This window comes from Ovis canadensis, chromosome 3 (genome assembly GCF_042477335.2).
Source record: "Ovis canadensis isolate MfBH-ARS-UI-01 breed Bighorn chromosome 3, ARS-UI_OviCan_v2, whole genome shotgun sequence".
NCBI lineage: Eukaryota > Metazoa > Chordata > Mammalia > Artiodactyla > Bovidae > Ovis > Ovis canadensis.
Window position 1 is genome coordinate 199689319 of NC_091247.1, and position 19995 is coordinate 199709313.

The following is a 19995-nucleotide window of genomic DNA, read 5'->3' on the forward strand; positions in this document are numbered from 1 at the left end:
GTATGAGGTGGCCAAAGTATTGGAGTTTCAGCTTCAGCATCAGTCCTTCCAATGAACACCCAGGACTGATCTCCTTTAGGATGGACTGGTTGGATCTCCTTGCAGTCCGAGGGACTCACAAGAGTCTTCTCCAACACCACAGTTCAAAAGCATCAATTCTTCGGCGCTCAGCTTTCTTCACAGTCCAACTCTCACATCCATACATGACTACTGGAAAAAGCATAGCCTTGACTAGATGGACCTTTGTTGGCAAAGTAACGTTTCTGCTTTTTAATATTCTGTCTAGGATGGTCATAACTTTCCTTCCAAGGAGTAAGCGTCTTTTAATTTCATGGCGCAGTCACCGTCTGCAATGATTTTAGAGCCCCCCCGAAATAAAGTCAGCCACTGTTTCCACTGTTTCCCCATCTATTTACCATGTAGTGTAATTTCTGGTAAATAATTGATAACAAAATCAAAAGGACAACATGAATAATGAAAGAAAAACATGATTAATGAAACAAGGGAGAGTTCATAATATAGTCTTTCATTCATTAAAGTGAACATCTGTAGTTTTGGACTTCTTTTTCCTTAAAGTCTAAACTCATTTAAGAAAGCATCAGAAAGATAATGGTTGATATTCTAATTTTAATGCTTAATGTGCTTTGCCAAATTGATTGTATTGTTGCCATCTAATTTATCAACCTACAGAATAAATTATATTTATTTATTAGCTTATTTGGAAGTGGGGCCTACTCAAAAACAATACCTTTTATGATTATAATTCAGTCCGAGGGAAAAGACATCCCACAAGCAAAGTGGAGACAGCATGTCTTCAAGGATAGTTTTACTGACCTTGCCAGTGTCAGACAACGGGAATAATTCCAGAGGTCTGGATGAACTTTCCCGTAATAATTTTTGATGTCTCCTCTGGAAAATCCAGCAAGCACTTGAAAAATTGAAAAGTCTACTTGAGATAATGCTTCTCAAGACCTTCTTCCCCTGGTGATTTTCAGACTCTGCCCTTCCCCCATTAGTACTTGAAAAGATAATTATATCTATATAGTTTTTCTCACCAATATGAGACCTGCATGTACCTGTTTTGAATTGTGAGCATAGTATTTGGGAATTATGGGACAGTGTAAGCAGCAAGGAATTATATTTATACTCTGCATGTTGTTTATGCTCATTGTTTTAATAAAGATTTCATCAATGGTTTGATAATGATCTGGTTCAGACCAGCTCTAGTGAAGAACATTCATCATTTCCTGCTTCCTTTTTATTTATTACATACATTATAATTTGGAGGATAGATGCATAGCCCCCAAGCATGAGAAATTATAGGAATTTGAAGCAGTGAGACAATAATCAATAGAAATTGCCCCTCAGAGCCCTACTACAGTGTGTTTGAATCCTAATAAAATAGATCATTTTGGAAACAGAATTAGAGCTAAACTCACAGAAGTAGTTTATAAAATGTGGTTGAAAACCAAAAAAAGGAAACTATAATGAGGACATAACCCACTTATCCATGCAACAAGGTTTTCTTTTCAGCTACTATGTCAGATGCTCAGTGATAAGTACTGGGGATTCATTAATAAGTCACTTCCCTGGTGGCTCAGACGGTAAAGCGTCTGCCTACAACGTGGGAGACCTGGGTTCGATCCCTGGTCGGGAAGATACTCTGGAGAAGGAAATGGCGACCCACTCCAGTATTCTTGCCTGGAAAATCCCATGGACAGAGGAGCCTGGTAGACTACAGTCCGTGGGGTTGCAAAGAGTCAGACATGACTGAGCGACTAAACTAAACTTAAACTACTGACTTGGAGCTTAGAGTCGAAGGGGATGATATAATGGAAAGAGAATAGGTATTGGAATTGAGAATATTCTGTTTCTCACTAAGCTCTAGTACCAGTTAGCTGTGTCATCCTGGGCAAATCACTTCATTTCTCTAGGCCTTGGATAATTACATCAGATAATTAAATCATCTTGAAGGTCTTCCAGTCTTTAAAACGTTTAACAGTATTTTATGTCCTACTATAAGGAGACAGTTTACTACCTATTGTCAAACATAAGATGACCCAGGATCATCTTCATTTTCCCCAAGTTCCTCTTTGCTTTTTCCAAAATGAAATCCTTGCACCAGTACAAAGTGATATCAATAAGTTTCTATAGGACATAATGTGTTTTCCACTATGTTGCCTAAGGAAAATGTTAATATCATTTCTTTAGTGAAGTCTTTGCTTTTTTTAATTTAGATGCAGTTGTCACTGAAGGTGGGGAGAATTTTAGCGTTGGACAGAGACAGCTGTTCTGCCTTGCCAGGGCCTTTGTCCGCAAAAGCAGTATTCTCATCATGGATGAAGCAACGGCTTCCATCGACATGGCCACAGTGAGTGCATCATCTAAGTTGCTTTCAATTGATGGGTCGAAGAAATGCGTGCAAAAATTACAATTTATTCTTCCTGACTGGGTTCTGAATATCCTTGGGACTATTGTTTTCAGTGTCTTCTCAGCTCCCTCATTGATCAACCAGTGGTATATAGCACATTGAGAATTTCCATAAAGGAGACTTGACTCTTGTTTTAAAGAAGCTCCTGTTATCCAATAAGCATCATATAAGTTTGCCATCACTTTTTGATTAATCCTCATGAGAATAAAATTCCAGGGCTCAGCTGATGAGACTGTACTGTAATTCAGGTATTCAGGTGTGTTGCCATGGAAGTTCTAAAATGAAGTATGCAAATCACTGTTTAATAGAATCTATTGATAATCAAAACCAATCATCTTCTAATGCAATTTGAAGAGGGATTCACTAAAATTAATACCGGCTAGAATTAATAATGGCCCTGTCAATGTATTGATGGTAATAAGGCAGAAACTTTGCCTTTTGAAAGAGAGCATTTACAAGTGTCAAATAAGGGGAGGGATAAATTAGGAGTTTAGGATTAACGTATACACACTACTACATATAAAACAGATAATCAAAAAGGACCTACTGTATAGCACAGGGAACTCTACTCAGTATTCTGTAATAACCTAAAAAGGGAAAAAAATCTGAAAAAGAATGGATATATGTATATGCATAACTGAATCACTTAGCTGTATACTTGAAACTAACACAACATTACAAATCAACTGTACTCCAATATAAAATGAAAATTAAAATTTTTTAAAGTATCAAATATGTCCAAGAAGGATCTGTTTGGAAGGTTGTGACTGAGTGGGGAAAATGTCACATTGAACTGCAAATGTTATGAGCTATCTATTAAAGTTGTTCTTATAAAATGAACTTGATATTAAAAGTTTGGCATCAGAAAGGACAAAAACAATCTTATTTCTTTTCTTGCTGTATACTTTAGATTGAATAAAACTATCCAAAAAGGTGAAACAGCTTCAAGATTATTAAAAACCAATTATATATGGAGATGTTAATTTGATATCATTTCTTTGTATTCCTGTTGTTTTTGTTCAGTCACTAAGTTGTGTCCGACTCTTTGTGATCCCATGAACTGCAGCACACCAGGCTTCCCTGTCCTTCTTTGTATTAAGTAAGACTAATTAGTTAAACTGGGCTTCCCCCAGTGGCTCAGTGGTAAAGAATCCGCCTGCAATGAAGGAACAAAAGACATGCGGGTTTGATCCCTGGGTAGAGAAGACCCCCTGGAGGAGGAAATGGCAACCCACTCCAGTATTCTTGCCTGGAAAATCGCATGGACAGAAGGAGATTGGTGGGCTACAGCCCATAGAGTCTCAAAGAATCAGACTGAGCGACCGAGCATAGAGTGCAATCAGTTAAAATATCTGTACGAAGTTACATATCTTCTCCAAGTTAAGATAATTTAAAGCAATGAAGTTGTTTCTAATGAAGCCATTTCACTAAATGTAACTACATTAAAACTAGTATTAATTACTAAGTTCTTATAATATTGGGAGTTATTATAAGGATAGTACTGCCTCAATAGAAATGAGAAAGAGAGAAAAGGGGAGAATAAGAATGAATTAATTGGCAATAAGCCGTGTGATTGGAAGAAATAACAACTTCACATAAAGATTTAGGTAATTGAGACTTTTTATTGAGGAGAGAGGAAGAATCTTTACCCCTGATATCTTTTAAAATATAACAACAATTTAAGGCTGAGCACTGAAGAATTAATGTTTTCAAACTGTGGTGCTGGAGAAAACTCTTGAGAGTCCCCTTGGACAACAAGGACATCAAATCAGTGAATCCTAAAGGAAATCACCCCTGAATATTCATTGGAAGGACTGATGCTGAAGCTCAATATTTTGGCCACCTGATGCGAAGAGCCAAGTCACTGGAAAAGACCCCAATGCTGGGAAAGATGGAGGGCAAGAGGAGAAGGGGACGACAGGATATGAGATAGTTGACTCAATAGACATGAGTTTGAGCAAACTCAGGGAGATAGTGAAGGACAGGAAGCCTGGCATGCTGCAGTTCATGGGGTCGCAGAGTCAGATGTGACTTGGCAACTGAACAACAACAATGGTTTGTGGTGGGAATAAAAATAGTTCCTGCCAGGAATGTACTTTCATGGGTCAGAATCCAAATTTTTGGCATGTATTTTATTTTCTCCTTTTCTGACCCCAAACTTAACACTGTTTTAGGGTTTTATTGGTTTTGAATACATCTTTTTTGCAGCATAACCTTAAGTGAGAATTTCCCCACCCATTTGGTTTCATTTTCCTGGCAATAGATCTATCAGTCATTCCTAGTTGATCAACCGAGTTTTCTTTGCTTTTTGAAGACACTACAGAACCCAGCCTGAGTTCCCTGATGGGCACTGTTCCCTGTTAGACCTCCTGCAGAAGACAGGAGTGAGAATTCTCAGAAGAGATTGGGCATGTTGAAGCATTGTTCTTGGGGACAAAATACTTTGGCAACAGAAAGGAGTCCAGAGAAAATTCAGACTCTATTTATTTTTTGGCAGGAAAACATTTTGCAGAAAGTGGTCATGACAGCTTTTGCAGATCGCACCGTTGTTACAATAGCTGTAAGTATAGTAGACAGTGTTGATTTACTCCTCTTTGGTTGCTGTTTGAAGATTCAGTATTATTTATTTGGGGGCAATTAAAAGTATACTTATGTTGAATCATGTATTTCTCTGCTAATATTTCTGTATCTGTGCAAAAAAAAAAAGTTATGCTTTGAATGCCATTACACTGTTTTTTGTTTCTTGTTTTTTTTTCCCAAGCTGTCTGCTCTACCTTCCTCTCCTAGTTTACAATGAAAGAGCATTATAAATTTCAGAATTCCAGCAGGTCATGGCCTGTACTATTTCACCAGATACAGATGGTAGTTCATATGGGATGATTCGTTTTTGAATAATTGAATTGTCTGATGATCAATTTCAGAAGCAAAATTCATCGTTTTGATTGCTGATACTATTTACACTTAATTTCTGTGTTCCTGTTTACTCAGCTGTTTGCAAAAAGAAGGCTGTGAGATACCAGCAGATACTTTCTCTGATTTTTAGATAGCTCCAATCAAACTGAAAACTTGCTTAAGTGTTTGTAATGCCCAGTACAAGTTACTGCAAACAGGCCATGGTTTTATCTCTGCCTCTTTGCAGATGGATGGGTTCTTACTGATAGGCTTACAATTTAACAAAACTCTTTTTAAAATGAGTTGCTTGGACATTTCCCTCTTGCTGATTCTCTTCTCTCTTTTCCATTTTTCTTTTCTCTCCAGCACCGTGTCTCTTCTATTTTGGATGCAGGCCTTGTTTTAGTCTTATCTGAGGGTATATTAGTAGAGTGTGATACTGTTCCAAACTTGCTTGCTCTCAAGAATGGCCTCTTTTCCACTTTGGTGATGACCAACAAGTAAAGATCAGGAGCTACCCTGCCAAGTATCCCATTCTCTGGTAGTTATCTTAGCCACCTCCCCCTCAGTAAGGCAAGAAGAATGCAGATTAAAGGGGAGGGATGGGGGGAGGGAACTAACTACAAGGTGTTATTATACAAATCAGCTCAACTGGGTTCTTCTGTTGTGCTCAATACAAATGAGGCATTTGCATATATTTTCAAATGTATCAATGCACCAGAGAGAGTGGTCAGGCAGAAAGTGGCCTTGACAGCTTTTGCAGACCACACCGTTGTTACAATAGCTGTAAGTATGATAGAAAACCTGTACCCAGATTTAACTCTGTCCTAAAGACCAATTTCACTGTTCCTTGGAGATGTTCTGTAACTGTCCTTAAAGTACCGAACACATGGTGTCCCCTACCTGCCCTGAAGAAAGCATCGCTCAATAATTACTTAAGTTTTTAACAGCTGAGTCATAGGAGTTATGTGTGAAGTGCTTGCTTGTGCTTCTGGTTTTGTGAATGATGCATGGGAGAAAGTATATCCTTGGGACTTCCCTGGTGGTCCAATGGCTAAGACTCCATGCTCCGAATGCAAGGGACCCAGGTTCCATCTCCAGTCTGGGAACTAGATCCCATATTCTGCAACTAACAGTTTGCATGCCATAACTAAAGATTTTGTGTTCTGCAATGAAGGTCAAAGATCTTGCCTGCTGCATCACAGACCCAGCGCAGCCAAACAAATAAATAAAAAAGAATATATTAAAAAAGAAAGAGCACCCTTTGAAGCGCAGGTTTCTCAAAGTAGCTGGAAACGATTCCCCATCAAGGCTCTGCTTCTGTAAACTGGGCCTAAGTAAAGAGATAGCACTTTCTTTCACTTTCCCAGTGAACTCTGTGATTCCATCTGCCCTGGAGTTGCCTACAGGGAGACTTGAGAAAATCAGCTAACTTGAAAAACGATTTTATAACATTTTCAAGAATTTTCTCACTGGAAAGATGGGGAGAAAGAGCTTCTTGCTCCCTTTAAAAGGACAAGTTAAAAGGGGGAAAAGTAGACTCTTGCCTACTCTGAAGACTATTTTTCTCTGCTCTGCATGAAGCATGGTACTGATGGGTGGTCACATTTAGTTGACAGCTGGAAGATTTATTGAGCATAATTTTATATTTTCACCAAAAAATTATGTTATCTCACCTGATTTCTTCTTTTCTACATTCATTGAATACTTTTCTGTTTACTTGTATGTCTTTTACCCATTGTTCATTTCAAGATCACCCAGTGTGGAGGTGGCCACCAGGATACCAAGAGCTCTTTCCCCTGACACAGAAAATTGTGGGAAAGGACCAAATACTGTGGGACCAACTCCTTTTACCAGACTCATAAGAGGGAGAGCCAACTTGTGGTACATCCCTTGTATAATACTCCTCAACTCTGTTCAAAGCTTCATCAGCTCTGTTGGGCTTTCCAGGTGGCTCAGTGGAAAAGAATCCACCTACCAATGCAAGAGATGTGGGTTTGATTCCTGGGTTGGGAAGATCCCCTAGAGAAGGAAATGGGAACCCACTCCAGTATTCTTACGTGGGAAATCCTATGGACAGAGGAGCCTGGTGGGCACAGTCAGTGGGGTTGCAAAATAGTCGTCACGACTTAGCAGCTAAACAACAACTATTAAGGGTAATTGGAGCTTTGCTGGTGGTCCGTCGGTTAAGACACTGACTCTAATGTAGGGGGCACAGGTTTGATCCCTGGTCAGGGAGCTGTGATCCCACACACTGTGTGGTGCAGCCAATAAATAAATACATGAATTTATTAAGAGTAACTATTTTTCCATCCCTGATAAAAATTGTTCCGTTATTTTTGTTAACTGCCACTGAAAATTGTGGAATAACATTAAAAGATAACTTTCTCCGGTTTCTAAAAAGAAGCCCTCATGCCCCAAAATAGTGAGTGGCATTTTTTAATGAAAGCAATCTATACTTCACTCCTGTTGAGGTTTATTTCTCTGGAGCATTTTGAACATTTCACCAACGCTATGGCAGCTGACACTTTGTCAAGCAGAAATAAATTTGGAATAATAGAATAAACACCAGATATATTTACTTCTATAGGCCAAGTTTGTCAACATTTTTTAAAACAAGCATCATTTTAGAATATCAAGGCAATATTTATAATATCGTATTTATGGGTTTAGAAGCCAGATTTTAAAAAATATCTATGATATGGTTCTTGAAGAACTAATTTTTTGAAGGAAATGAACAGCGGATATGAAACAGGTCATTAAGTTTATTTTTTTCTAAATGCATGGAGATGCAAGGGGCTCTGGCCCTTTCTTAAAGATAAAAATTGTCCTTTAAAGTGTGATATTCCTAAATATATACCATTGTTCATCACTCAGTCGTGTCCAACCCTTTGCAACCCAGTGGATTATACCAGGCTCCTCTGTCCATGAAATTCTCCAGGCAAGAATACTGGAGTAGGTAGCCTTCTCTGGGGGATCCTCCCCACTCAAGAATCAAACTCAGGTCTCCTGCATTGTAGGAAATTTCTTTACCATCTGAGCCACCAGGGAAGTCCATTAATTACCAGTATTTAGTGAATGATATAGATTTGTCTATGGATGTGGAAACTAGTGGTGCATGTTCTAAGCTGGCATCTTTATCACAGTCCATATATGTGCTACTTTGTCCCTTAGTTATGAGTTCCAACCAGCACTGCTTGCTTTTCTGAAAGCATGAACACTGAGAATACCCCGTCTGCCGGTCCAGGGCAAGGGATAAGCTTTTGCTTTGGGGACGGCCCTAGGTTGAACTTTGGGTTGTTACTAACATACATTACTAAAACAAATTCCACCTGTTTATTTGTGCTTGTAAAATATGGCTCCTAAGAGATTTGAAACTACATGTGCCGCATATTTGTGGCTCACATTATATTTCTATTGGACAGCACTTAGCAAGAGTAGCAAAAATGTTCACTGCAAAGACAAAGTGCTGAATTATTTTTACATGCATTATCTCATTTGATCCTCACCACCATTCCCCAGCCATCATTTTACTGATGTGAAAGTTAAGGCATACAAAAGTTAAGTTTGTTGCTCAAGACTGCACAGCTAACAGGTGGGAAAGCCAAAACATGAATCCATTCTGACTGACAGGTAAACAACCCTCTGAAGGACCAGATTCTCCCAACAAAACATCCTATGGCAGAGTGGAAGTAGCTCAGAAGCGAATAAGCCTGGTTTGGATGTTGATTCTGCTACTTACTATCTGTGTGATCTGATTTTGCTTTATTGATTATGAACTCCAGTGGTCTCCCCCATAAAGTGGAGAGAGATTAACACCCACATTTGTGGAATGTTCTGATGATTAACAAGTATGTGTGTGGAGTAGCTAATGTATAATATACATTCAGGAAGTGGTAATTTTTATTATGATTAATTACTAACACTAGAGCTTCTCTCCAAAAGGTACCATGTGGGAAGAGAAAATGACTGAGTGGGTGGCAGGGATCTCTAAAGACAAAAAGACAGCATGCCGACCTAAAGTCTTGGATAATACCTTCTAACACTGCATGCCAGAATGGACTTCCCCATATGGTTTTCTCAAAATTAAACCACCTTTCGGGGTTCTTCAAATTGTGTGTTATCCCAGAGAATGAGTTGACTCTACTGAAAAACTAATTTTAGTCTAGACTAAACTATAACCAAAATGGTTCACAGTGACTCTTCTAATCATTTAATTATTTGACAAACATTTGTTATCCTATTCACAATTTCGTGAAAATGATGAAACTACTATATTAGGTACACTCAATTTAATACAGCCTATATAAGACCCAGCCATACTGGCTGGTGTTTAAAAGTATGTAAATAAATCATACTTTACATAAGAAAGAAAAAGAAGGGCTGTGCCCAAGATAAAGAAATGCCCTTGTATAAACAGTGAAATATGCATTTTCCATTGCTTTGGCTGGTTCCCTGAAATTTATAATGAATACATTTATTCTTTTCTCACAGCATCGGGTTCACACTATTCTGACGGCAGACCTAGTTATTGTGATGAAGCGAGGAAATATTTTAGAATATGACACTCCAGAAAGCCTCTTGGCCCGGGAAGATGGAGTATTCGCTTCTTTTGTTCGAGCAGACATGTGACGGAATGTCTTAACACCATGCTTGTATTTAAAATAATGCTCTCATAACCTACTTAATGGATCATCAGCTTGGCCTTTGGAAAGTGGCATCTTAAACTTTTACACACTTTTGTGAAGTTTAATTGTTATGTTGTGGACTTTGTAATTAGTAACAATATCACTGTACCAGTGAATATTGCATTTTCTATATTGACATTTCTTCTTCCTTTGCTTTGTTTGTTTTGCTTTGTTTCCCAATCTGTGGCTGCTTATTATGTTCATTACTGATGTTTTTCTAAAGATTAAGCCACATTACCTTTAAGAATAACCTTTAAGGTTGTATTAAAACAAGTAAGCTACTTTAAGTGGTAAATCAACCACTAATGGAAAATATCTCTCAAGCATAGAAGTTACAATTAGTATTCAGTATTATTTTACTTTTATTTGTAAGAATATATTTCCTTTTTGTTGGTGTTTCTAGATATTATTGGAAGAAATTAAAAGGAGGACAGGTTTTCTAATCAGTTAGAAAATGAAACACTCAAATTCATTATTTACTGTCTGAGAATATGTTCTGTATTCATTAGCATTAATAATACTGATGTTTCTTATAAAAGTCTCTTTTTTTTTCATCTAAATTGTTTCTGGTTACCAACACTAGAAGTTATTATTACATTTATAATAACCCTGTAAATCTGAAACCTTCATTAGAATGATCATGATAAGAAGAGTTTGAAAATTTGAGAAATTATACCCAAGGTTCCATTTTTCCTCGTCTAGTAAGAGGAGAGTTCTTAAGATATCAAGCATGATGGGCTTTTCCAGACTGAAGTTCAAAAATAATAAGGCTCAACCCTTCAGTGACAGATCACTACAGCTTTCCATGGTTTAATTAATCATTAGATTTGTTCTTCCCTGGTGGCTCAGATGGTAACGTGTCTGCCTACAATGCGGGAGACCTGGGTTCGATCCCTGGGTCAGGAAGATCCCCTGGAGAAGGAAATGGCAACCCACTCCAGTACTCTTGCCTGGAAAACCCCATGGACGGAGGACCCTGGTAGGCTACAGACCATAAGGTCGCAAAGAATCGAACACGACTGAGCGACTTTACTTTCACTTTCACTTTAGATGTGTTTATTATCCTCAAGGCCTAAAATTCCACATTATTCAAGACTGGAGAGCATAAGCAAGTGGCCTTATTTTCACAGGATTTATCTATACAAATATACATACATACATACATAAACATAGGTAGACATACACGTATATGTAAAACGTGTCTATTTCTAGGCAGAAGAATGTATATTTCTTTTAAACATTTATGCCCAGTGGTGTCACACAGGTACATATTTGTTCCTGCTCTAATTTTAATGTACATGTAAAGAGTGTATCAAAATTTTATTCTGAGTTTAATGTGCATATTCAAGGTGCATCAAAATTTATTGGATATTAGTGTCATGCTTTCTTAAATGTAAATTAATAAATTGAAAAAATACTAAAAGTTACTTTCACTGTCATGCTAGCACCCAAAGATTTATACTGTAATTTTGTACCCATTTGTATCAATATTGATTTTCATGTCAAGGTCCATGTGCATTGTAAGATTTTGAAGAATTATAACTGATGGAAAAAGAGAATGTAAGTCCCCTTTCTATAGTTCCTGTGTTGTTTATTGTGTATTCATGCTTGGAAAATTTGTATACTTGCTCATGCAGAACTTATGCCTGGGCCTTCCCCTGAATTTAGAGTCTTGATGTTTACTTAAAATAAGTTTCACAAGGATGGAAAAGTGTTCTATGTTACTTAGTGCAAACGGTCAACTCATCATATATATAAAACTTCATTAGGAGAAAAATCCTCTTATTCTTCCCTGAAAGTTAAACAGAACAGAATCAAGAACTGTTGATTTGATCTTGAAAATATTTCCTAAATGTTCCACCAGTTTACTCAAAGTGTTTCTGGCATGCAAATGCTTTGTAAGGTTGAATTCACACCATGTTTTTTACCAAGTTATATATTTCAGTGTCACAGAGAAAGGGCTTCCCAGGTGGCAATAGTGGTAAAGAATCTACCTGCCTAAGCAGGAGACTTAGATGCGGGTTCAATCCCTGGGTTGGGAAGACCCGCTGGAGGAGGGCATGGCAACCCACTCCAGTATTCTTACCTGGAGAATCCCATGGATAGAGGATCCTGGTGAGCCACGATCCATCAAGTCACAAAGAGTCGGACACGACTAAAGCTTCTTAGTACCCACACTCATCAAGAGAAATGAGGATTTACCCAATGAAATAATCCCTCATGATATCTGTAAATATTCTACTGCTATCCAAGCAGTGTCAGCAGAAGCGTATCTAATTACACTAAACAGAAAATCACATTTACCATTTTTACAACTAAGTGGTCACTGGTTTCCTCATAACTTGCAGTCACTTGAGTGTTTAATTGTTTACAAAACTAAATTGACTGAATAAAGTCAAGGATGATCTCTTAAATTGTTCAGTCATATATTGTGTTATATGTATGATCTATTGAATATGGAAATAACTAATCTTGAGATAATTTTTTTATTAAACAGGTATATATCTATAAAAGAAGACCAGCCTTTACTTAATCAAATTTCATATCACAGATTTTACATTTAATTAACCAAATCATTTTTACCAATTTTAATTCCTTAATATTTGTGAAAAGCAGTAAATACTTAAATCTTTATATGCAAAAAGGTTACTGATATTGTTAAAAGAGAAAAAAAATACTTCTCTTAAAGGACTGTGCACCCTCTACTTTTAAGTGCTCCTTTCGGTCAATTTAAAAGTCAACTTCGCTCTAGATTAGATAGATAAGAGAAGATCCTTCTAAGTAACTGATACTTGAGGTCTGGGACCACGTGTTGTGTGTCTTTGTGCCCTTGGCATATAATACAAGTACCTGAACCACAGCAGGCCCTAATCAGTATATTTGATTGGTCCATTGATTAATTTTACCACTAGCCATGTGCCTATAACTTTTCACTGTCTGTGTTGCGTTTCTTCTACTATAAACATATGCTGCTTTGGTATTATATAATAAATTACTTTTTTTGCTTACTTATTTAAAAAGGACAATTATTCTTTTACTTATAATACCATTGGGCATCAACCAGGACTGATCAATAGATGTAAATTAACACAGTTGACAAGACAGTACCTGATTATGCTTTGACAGTTTTGTTTCACACTTGTCTCAGAGTCAGTTTTATATATAGGCTTTTGGGAAGTTTTCATCAAGTGGAACAACTATATCAATAAATTTTATTACATTGCTAATTAAATAGTTTGGATGTCTGGACTTTTCTCCAAGGTTTATTGATTAGTTTCTATGGTTGTTTGCCAATATATGTTAAATGACTATTTTGTACTCCATTCTTTGGAGATCTGTGATTTATAATATTTTAATAATTCCCTAATTAACCCCTTATCCAAAGTTAAATGCAGTCTTATAATCCTAGGCTTTGATAATAAGAAAGTGTAGCCAAGAGGGTATATTCTGTAACTTGAGTTTAATTTTTTTCTTAAGTAACTACACATCATTTTCAAGATTTGCTCAGGCATTAGTAAGACTCCTCTGTCTCAAACTCCCCAGTGAAAGGATTTATATCTGTATTTACAGCAAGTGCTTTCAGATGAGATTCATAATTAGCCAGGTTTGGGAATTGTCAGTCTACCTCGGTCACCACTCCCATTTCTTTTTGTTATGCACAACGTGGAGCCATAAGATGCTGGAGGTGATAGCCACATGCTTCCTAGCTCTGCTGACATTAACCTATCCTGGATTGCCAGAGCAAACCTCTTGGTTTCATTGAATCAACTGCCTTAGTTCCATCATAAAAGAAAACATGAAATGAATTGAATCTCAGCTGAGAAGATATAAACAGGGATTCTGAACACTATTTTACTTTGTGTTGTAGTTTAATCAACAGTTTGTGATCTAAAGGGAAATTTTTTTGAAAAGAGGCAAGCTTTTCTTACCCACATCTGAATTCCCTGTTGAATTATTTGTATGTTACCTTACTGAGTTTGAATTCATACTTTCAAATGTTTCTAGTGTGTAAATGTGAGTAGTGTTGAGTAGGTTTCACTATTGATTTTCACAATGTGGAAGGGTGGCAAGTTACCTGTGATGATTATTCCCCTTGCCACCTTCACATTTTTTCTGTTGGTATCATCACCATTGACATATGAAAGTTGATATATTAATTCTACATATTCACTACATGGGATTTATTTTTTTTCTTTTTCTGTGGGCTGGAGCTCATTTCCCAGAGTCATTTACACTACGGTCACCAATGCCTTTTCTAAATTGACAAAGATCAAGGGAGCCATACCTGGCTAAATAAGTTAATTGGCTCCAAGAAGAAAGCCTTCTGCGATCACAGTGCCATCAACTGTCACAGACCATCTCAAATATATGCTACACATTAATGGCAAAAAGCATTGCTTTCAGACACTGATTTCTATCACTTAATCTGCCTTTGGGATAAAATAAGTAGCTTGTCCATAAAACAACAGTACAACACTGGCTAATGCTGCTTTGTTTGCGTTTTTCCCCTAGACAGGGCTACAGTATGTGCTATTTATACACGGTATCAGTTTTCATTAAGTGAAAGACTATTGACCTTTAGTATTATCAGGGCCACGTGGATTTAGGCCAACAGTTTCATATCTAAATATTTGCACTTTGACTAATAGTAGTTGGAGCTTTGTTCCAACGCTACTTAAGCAAAGAGCATGCTTCCTTGATAGCTCAGCTGGTAAAAAATCCGCCTGCAATGCAGGAGACCCCAGTTTGATTCCTGGGTCAGGAAGATCCCCTGGAGAAGGGATAGGCTACCCATTGCAATATTCTTGGGCTTCCCTGGTGGCTCAGATGGTAAAGAATCTGCCTGCAATGTGGGAGACCTGGGTTTGATCCCTGGGTTGGGAAGGTCCCCTGGAGAAGGGAATGGCAACTCACTCTAGTATTCTTGCCTGGAGAATTCCCCAGACATGGGGTCACAAAGAGTTGGACACAACTGAGTGACTTTCATAATTTTTTTAAATTCCTAATCTCTTTCTTTCAGATACCTGAAATATTCATCAATCCTTTGAAAGCAGGCATAAATAGAATCCACCAATGAAGTTTACTGTTAACCCTTTTTGAGAGGTTACAATCTAGCTCCTGACCTCTCAATATATGTGGGTGCTCCCTTTCACAAACACACATCTGAGTATGTACATTCACATCTATCTTAACTGCCTTAAAGAAGGGTATAGTTGCTATAAATTTTTACAACACATATTAACACAATGCATAGGTAAGTCAAATACAAGTGTTTAGAATGGATGGTAGAAAGATGTTTACAATTATAATATTCTATAAGTATTTCTTCTAGACAAAAGAGTCACCTTTAAGAATAAGTTTTTGATAAATTGTGAGATGTATTTCCAGACTTGGTCTTAGCCAAAAGGCTGAGAAGAAGTGATAATAAAATGTATTTTCAGTGGTAAGAAGTTCAACCCACCTTTTCTACCAGTTTTTAAGATAACAGTGGCAATACATTGCTGAGTTATGGTGGGCAGGTTCTTTTTAGTTCAACAAAGGGATGATAATAATTGTTATGGGGACCTCTCTGGCAGCCCAGTGGTTAAGCCTTCAGGCTTCCACTGCAGAAGGTCATGGGCTTAATCTCTGGTTGGGGAACTAAGATCCCACATGCCACATGATGTGGTCAAAAACTTTTTATAAATAAAAAAAATAATTTTTATGAAAGCTAGTGAACTGGGCATTTTTGAAAGATGGTTGTCCCCCTACTAAAGGAGGGTGCATGAAAATAAACTTCAGTTATTTCATCTCGATTGATGGTATTTGTTTAGTATCTGCTAAGTGTCACTTCTGAGTGATAAAATGTGATTCAGAGAGATTATTTGTCAGAGTAATACAAAGCTTTCTAGTATATTAAAACTAGTATAAAATCTTCTGAAATAACTATTTTCCTAAGTTTTTTTCTGAAAAAACTATCTTTTTTTTTTTCATTATACTTAAGTTACAGATGAGAAAACTGAGGCTAGAAGGTAAATGAATTACTCCCAAATAGTTGATTTAATCATTGATCTCTGTCTGACTCCAGAGATGGCACTTCTGTTTTTGGAAGTATATATTTTTATTAAGAAAATATTTTTTACTAAGAAAAACTAGTGTATTATATCCTATTTAATAAAGCATAATTATCCTCTAAATTTTATATTTAAAGTGGCAAATTAAATAAAAAATTAAAATTGAGCTCAAAAAAAAAAAAATTGAGTTCCAGAGATGGTACTTCCAAACACCAGAGAAGGGAGGAGTAGTAAGATCAGAGTGTATTGAAGAGAGATTCATGCATTAGAATCTAGGAAATGCAGAATTATTGGGCATCAGTAAGAGTGAGGACAGGATCAGGTCTAGAGACTCTCTACTCTCTAATACTATTTCTGTCAAGTTTCTCGGCTTCATCCTTCCCTTCAGAGCTGTCATCTCCACCCTTCTCTCCACTCCTTCCTCATCTTGCATGTAGACTTTCTGACCATTCTTATCTCAGGTGAAATCTTGGAGCACCTGCACCCGCAGTCACTTTCTTCACTTCTCAGATTGTCTATTACCAAGTATCAAGCAAGAAATCTCCTATGTCCAGCTCATCGTTTGATCTTACATATGACTGGACAAATTTACACGACTTCACTTTGGGTCAAGGATCAACCTTTGGCCTAAAAAGCTCTGGCCAGAAGGTCTGAGCCAATTGAAAGTAGTATCTTCTGCTGACGGGAGTTTCACAGTCTGGGGAGTGACATGAAAATCAGGATACAAATTCAAATCACAACCAGTAGTTCCAGAAAAAAAAGAGTGATGGGACTGGGCTGGCTACTGATTCTTTGGGGGAAAAAAAAAGAAAAATTGGAAAAAGGAAGGGAGAGCCATTCTTCAATTACTTGAGTGAAACTCAAGTATACTCTTGGGCATTCCTTCTATGTTTGAATCCCCTACCTTTGCTCCAGAAAGAAGGGAAGTCCAAAGAAAGATATTTTAAAAAAAAAAAGAAAAGAAAAGAAAACAAGACAAAATCTCCTGCCATAAGTAATCACTTCCAAATATTGACTTTTTAAGCCCAAGTTTTATTTCCCTGTGGAATGACTGCATAACACACAGCTTGGGAGACATTTCCTCCCACTACCCATTCAAAATGAGCAGTAACACTCATCTAGAATTGCACCATCCTGCTCATTTCAGGATCCCCAACACATATGACAATCACAAGCATACTTTAGATAGAGGCACCCGTTTCTCCCAGTGACCTAACATTCCCAGTGCCAAGGACTTGGCCCAGGCACAGAGTTTGCTGTGTCCTTGACAAAGAGGAGAGAGAAAGTGGCAGAAGCAGATTTAGGAGTAACAAAACTTCACCTGAAAATAGGAGCTTCTTTTCTTTGTTCCCGCTTGACAACTTCCAGCCTATATTAAATGCAGTATAACATTATATTGGAAACACAAGGCATCTAGGCTTTTGGCCAAAAATGTAGGGAAAAAATTAGCAAGCCTAATATTTCATGGAAAATTCTTGGCCTATATAATATTTTAATAAAGCTTAGTTACATGTGCCAATAAGGCATAGAGATGACAGAATGATTTATGATTTAAATATCATATAATCACTGTAGCATCTAGTACTGTCTTGTATCAGACAACATGAGAGAAGAAAATTCCTGGGGGCAAAGGAGAGCAAAGAAATGCAAAATCAGTGCAGATATCAGTAGAGTGCATATGGCATAAACCATCTCATTAAAAATCTGATGAAAGATAATAATAGCTAACACATACTAAGCTTTATAAGTATGCTCTCATTTAATCTTGACAAAAATTCTATGAGGTAAGCATTATCACCTCCATTTTACAATTGAGATCCAGATTGGCCAATGTGCCAAAGGTTTAGTTGAATTGAGATGCAAACTCAGGCAATCTGATTTCCAAGCTCATGCTCATGCTCATAGCCATGTGCTATACTAGACTACTGATGTAATTAGTGAATGAGTTAACTTCTCTTGGGATTAAATGATTTCTATGATATGTGATCTATAATAACAAGGAATTATGTCAGTCTGTGTAGAATATATTGAAAAAAAGGAACTGGGCCAAGAATTAAAAGATGTGAGTTCTAGTCTTGGTCTGATCACACATTGAATGTATGGCCTTGGACTTATCATTGAAAGCCTGAGTTTCCATTTCCTCATTTGCAAAAAGGAAAAAAAAAAATAAAGCACGATAACAACTGCCTGCTCACATCACTGAGTTTTTGTGAAGCTCAAATTAAATGATTTTGAAAAAAGTGTATAATTTGAAAAGCACGTTCTGATATGAAATATTAACATTGAGGACTCACTACATATATCACATCTTAATAGTATTATAGGGATTCCCTGGAGGCTCAGACAGTAAAGAATTCACCTACTATATGGGAAACCTGGGTTTGATCCCTGGATTGGGAAGATCTTCTGGAGGAGGGCATAGCAACCCAGTCCAGTATTCTTGCCTGGAGAATCCCTATGGACAGAGGAGCCTGGCAGGCTGCAGTCCATGGGGTTGCAACGAGTTGGACATGACCGAACAACTAAGCACAATAATATTATAAGGGATTTTTTAAGTCAGAGAATAAACTTTTCCTGAAAGTTTAAAATTTGATACAATTTTTAAAATTTTTATATGATTCCAACTTTACAATGTTCAAATCATATATTCAAGCTGAAATATTATATAAAAATGGCTCCAGAATATTGAAACCCTTGGAATTCTGGAAAGGGCAAATGCAAAATCAGTCTGCTGAGATACAACCTAGATCTCCTGGGAAGGATGAATAAAATCAGATTAACTTCCATTCAAAATTAAAATCACCAGAATAGGAATCAAGAAACACAACAAATAATGATATTAGCACAAAAACCAGAAAAAATCAAATGATCTATAAGATATTAAAAATATGTATGTTTTTCCAAAAAAGATGTGAAAATGTGCTCAATATAATTTTTCATCAGAAATGCAAATAAAAGAACAGCTATCTACCCACTAAAATGATTAAAACCATGAAGACTAACACTACCAAGTGTTGGTGAAGGTGGAACTGTCACACGCTGTTATTAGAGTATAAATGGCACAACCAATATGGAAAACTGGCTGTTTCTACTAAGGCTAAAAATATGCGCTTCTGCCAGGACTCAACATTTCCACTTCTGGGCACATATCCAAGAGAAATGAGTGCTTATGTCCACAAAAAGACTTGTACAGAAATGTTAAGAGCAGCTTTATTCCTAAGAGTGAAAAGAAAACAAAAACAGCCCAAATCCCTGACAACGGGAAGATGGATGAATAAATGGTGGCTAATCCACACCAGGAAATAACTATTCCTGGTATATGGAACAACATGGCCAAAACTCGCAAATATAATGCTGAGTGAAAGGACGCAGGTACTGAAGAGTATCTTTATATGTGATTCCACAAGAGTACCCTTATGTATGATTCCATGTATACCAAGCTAAGCAACAAGCAAAACAAACTGATAATAAAATAAGCCATAACACAGTGAGCTCTGGTGGGGATCAATTACAATCTGGAAATGGGCAGAAGGAAATTTCTAGAGTGATAAATATGTTTTATGGTTGGTCTGTAATCTGTATGGCAGTTACATAGTTGTATACATAGGTTTTTTTGGTTTTTAATATTACATTTTTTATTATATTCTATAGATTCCTGAGGCCGTGCTCATTTTTTTCAGTCTCTTTTCTCATTTTTTATATAATGCTATTTATTTATTTCTGGCTCTGCTGGGTCTTCGTTGCTGCTCAGAGTTTTTCCCTCGTTGTGGCAAGTGGGGTCTACTTTTTAGTTGCTGCATGGGTTTCTCACTGTAGTGACTTCTCTTGTTGCGGAGCACAGGCTCTAGGTGTGTGGGCCTCAGCAGCACGTAGACTCAGTAGTTGCAGCTCTGGGCTCGTGAGCTCAGGCTCAGTAGTTGTGGTGCAGGGG

General features: G+C 37.2%; 1 protein-coding gene and 1 long non-coding RNA gene across 12 annotated transcripts in view; one reads left to right on the top strand and one right to left on the bottom strand.

The window, feature by feature from the left end:
• The window catches only part of ABCC9 (ATP binding cassette subfamily C member 9), a 169192-nt gene extending 155949 nt beyond the window's left edge, over positions 1 to 13243 (top strand). For 5 of the 11 annotated variants that reach the window (XM_069585550.1, XM_069585554.1, XM_069585552.1 and 2 more), the window contains 3 exons: positions 2238 to 2371; positions 4929 to 4991; positions 9818 to 13243. In XM_069585550.1, the coding sequence (XP_069441651.1) occupies positions 2238 to 2371; positions 4929 to 4991; positions 9818 to 9955 (335 nt within the window). In that variant the 3' untranslated portion in view covers positions 9956 to 13243. Of the gene's footprint in view, positions 1 to 2237; positions 2372 to 4928; positions 4992 to 5689; positions 5865 to 8956 lie in introns of all 11 variants that reach the window. The other 6 variants (XM_069585551.1, XM_069585555.1, XM_069585557.1 and 3 more) reach the window with 2 other exon arrangements.
• LOC138437742 (uncharacterized) overlaps positions 1 to 19995 on the bottom strand; it is a 40752-nt gene that overhangs the window by 10444 nt on the left and 10313 nt on the right. The window lies entirely within an intron of this gene.